The 2780-nt window shown below is 36.0% G+C and overlaps 1 protein-coding gene across 1 annotated transcript in view; it reads right to left on the bottom strand.

Moving 5' to 3' along the window:
• LOC106475921 (inverted formin-2-like) overlaps positions 1–2780 on the bottom strand; it is a gene marked incomplete at both ends in the record, with an annotated part of 19708 nt that overhangs the window by 10423 nt on the left and 6505 nt on the right. The window contains one exon of the mRNA XM_013936595.1: positions 703–782. Within this exon, the coding sequence (XP_013792049.1) occupies positions 703–782 (80 nt within the window). The remainder of the gene's footprint in view (positions 1–702; positions 783–2780) is intronic.

The following is a 2780-nucleotide window of genomic DNA, read 5'->3' as shown; positions in this document are numbered from 1 at the left end:
ACACCATATGGTGTGATGGAAACTTACCTGGTAGGATCACTAGGGTCTAGCTGGTTAACATTTTAAAGCATCATTACAAACACCACACCATATGGTGTGATGGAAACTTACCTGGTAGGATCACTAGGATCTAGATGGTTAACATTTTACAGAACGATTACACACACCAAACCATATGGTGTGATGGAAACTTACCTGGTAGGATCACTAGGGTCTAGCTGGTTAACATTTTAGAGAATCATTACAAACACCAAACCATATGGTGTGATGGAAACTTACCTGGTAGGATCACTAGGGTCTAGCTGGTTAGGTAAGTTTCCATCACACAATATGGTTTGGTGTTTGTAATGATTCTCTAAAATGTTAACCAGCTAGACCCTAGTGATCCTACCAGGTAAGTTTCCATCACACCATATGGTTTGGTGTTTGTAATGATTCTTAAAATGTTAACCAGCTAGACCCTAGTGATCCTACCAGGTAAGTTTCCATGACATACCATATGTTTTGGTGTTTGTAATGATTCTCTAAAATGTTAACCAGTTAGACCCTAGTGATCCTACCAGGTAAGTTTCCATCACACCATATGGTTTGGTGTGTGTAATCGTTCTGTAAAGTGTTAACCAGCTAGACCCTAGTGATCCTACCGTAATCGTTCTGTAAAGTGTTAAGGTGTTTACCATATGGTTTGTGATGGAAACTTACCTGGTAGGATCACTAGGGTCTAGCCGGTTAAGATTTTGCAAAATCATTAGAAACACCAAAGCCTGTGGGCTGTTATAGACCTAAAGTATTAAGAACAAAATACTTGGTTAATTTATTGATTGTATGCAAGCTATTTATCATCATTCTAGTACAAATACAATCTCAAAAAAGTGTTTTTAAGAAAAAGTAAATACTTATTTTTGTGTTTATAATACAAACCCAAAAGAAAAAGTGAGAGTTGTATTTTTACTTTTTTGAAGTAAATTATGTATTGAAATGTAATGGTGTTTCTTATTTAATTATACTATACCCTCTCATTGTTGTTGTTGAGGTACAACCTACTGGAGAGGGCTTTTATTTAAGCCTGCATATCATAATGTTAATACATAGCTAAGGACATTAAATAAACCATTTGAGTTGAGAACATTGCCTGTACAACCACGGCATCATTAGAGACCCAGCTTTGTATATCATACTGATAATCCAGCTGGTAACTTAGCAATGTGAACAATGTAAACTAGCCAACCCCAGCCATAAACAGGGGTGGTAACCTAGAAACACCACAGCCATAAGTATTGATACCTTGTTGTTCTTTATTATGCTGGTATCCTAGCCATAAGTGAAATAGATAAACTAGTATATTATATTATGATAGTAATCTAGCAATACACGCAACACTATATAGATGCACAATCTAGTGTTGTATTATTATGGTTACCCTAAGCAACACACAAAGTACTAAGTAGACGTGGGAACCAAGTGTGTTGTACTATTATCGTAACCTAGCAACATACACAGCACTAAGTAGATTTGATAACCTAGTGTGTTGTATTATGACGGTAACCTAGCAACAAACAAACACAATGTAGATCTGATTAATTAGAGTGTTGTATTATGATGATCATCTAGCAACATACACAACACTAAGTAGATGTGATAACTTATTTTATTGTATCTTGATGATAACCTAGTACCATACAGTCATAAATGAATGAGATATCTCATTATCGTAATATTTTTTAATGTTGTAATTCAGTGAAAGAAAACAGAATTGTGGGAACTACAACCATGCAGCTGTCAACATCACTGTACAGGTTTAACCCACAAATGTTTCAATGCTTCTCATAATGGTATTGCAACATCTGTCTAATTATCCCCACAAGTCTCCATCTGCACAGTAGTTTGTACTACCTAGTGGTATCTAGTTATATTTATATCGATGTTTTTCATTTCGTAAGTTCATAATGAATTATGACGTATCTGCTTGTTTGATAATTTCCCGTAAAAATTCTTCCCGAGAAACTTCAGCGATACAAGTCCTTTCTTAAGTAAAACTAGTTTATTCTTCCTCAGTACAACTGTGCAATACACAGAATTTCCACAATCACTTTAACTTCAACACACGCTATAATTCACAACGATTCACGCACTTTACTTATGGTCACTACCGCTCACTTGACTCAATTATCTGTCTCTATATCTCTCTATCTGCAATTATATCTCCGCTTTATTTGCCGGGCTTATATACTAAAATAGAGGATGCCTACAAAAGACTAAAGTTGCCAGGAAGAGTCAGGATCCTTCTAAAAACTCCAACGCGCATGCTTCCAGCGTCACATGACTTCCGCTGTCGTAACAGAATGTTGGAAATAACGCATTTTGTTGAAGCATTTTCTTTTATTTTTGGCTTATATATTTCCTTTTCATATACTAGATTGATTTCAGTTCAAGTTATTAATTATTCAAAACATATTGTATTATCTAGTACAAGAATAAAACTGAACAGATTTTAATGTAATTTCTAACTGACCTATGCATGATACAAGAACAGACATCATAATACTGTTACAACAGCGGAAACGCCACGCGACACTGGGAGCATGCGCGCTGGAATTTCTAGAAGGATCGTGATTTAGCGGGCAACCTCACGAATGACCCGGCATTTGCTAGACACCCTCTTTTTTAGTATGTAAGCTGGAGATAGATTGAAGGGAAATAATTGAGATAATCGAGTCAAGCGAGCAGTAGGCACCGTAAGTAAAGTATGTGAATCGCTGTGAATTATAGCGTGTGATTAT

This window comes from Limulus polyphemus, unplaced genomic scaffold (assembly GCF_000517525.1).
Source record: "Limulus polyphemus unplaced genomic scaffold, Limulus_polyphemus-2.1.2 Scaffold9435, whole genome shotgun sequence".
In the NCBI taxonomy this organism is placed as follows: domain Eukaryota; kingdom Metazoa; phylum Arthropoda; class Merostomata; order Xiphosura; family Limulidae; genus Limulus; species Limulus polyphemus.
This window is presented reverse-complemented; position numbering and strand designations above follow the sequence as displayed.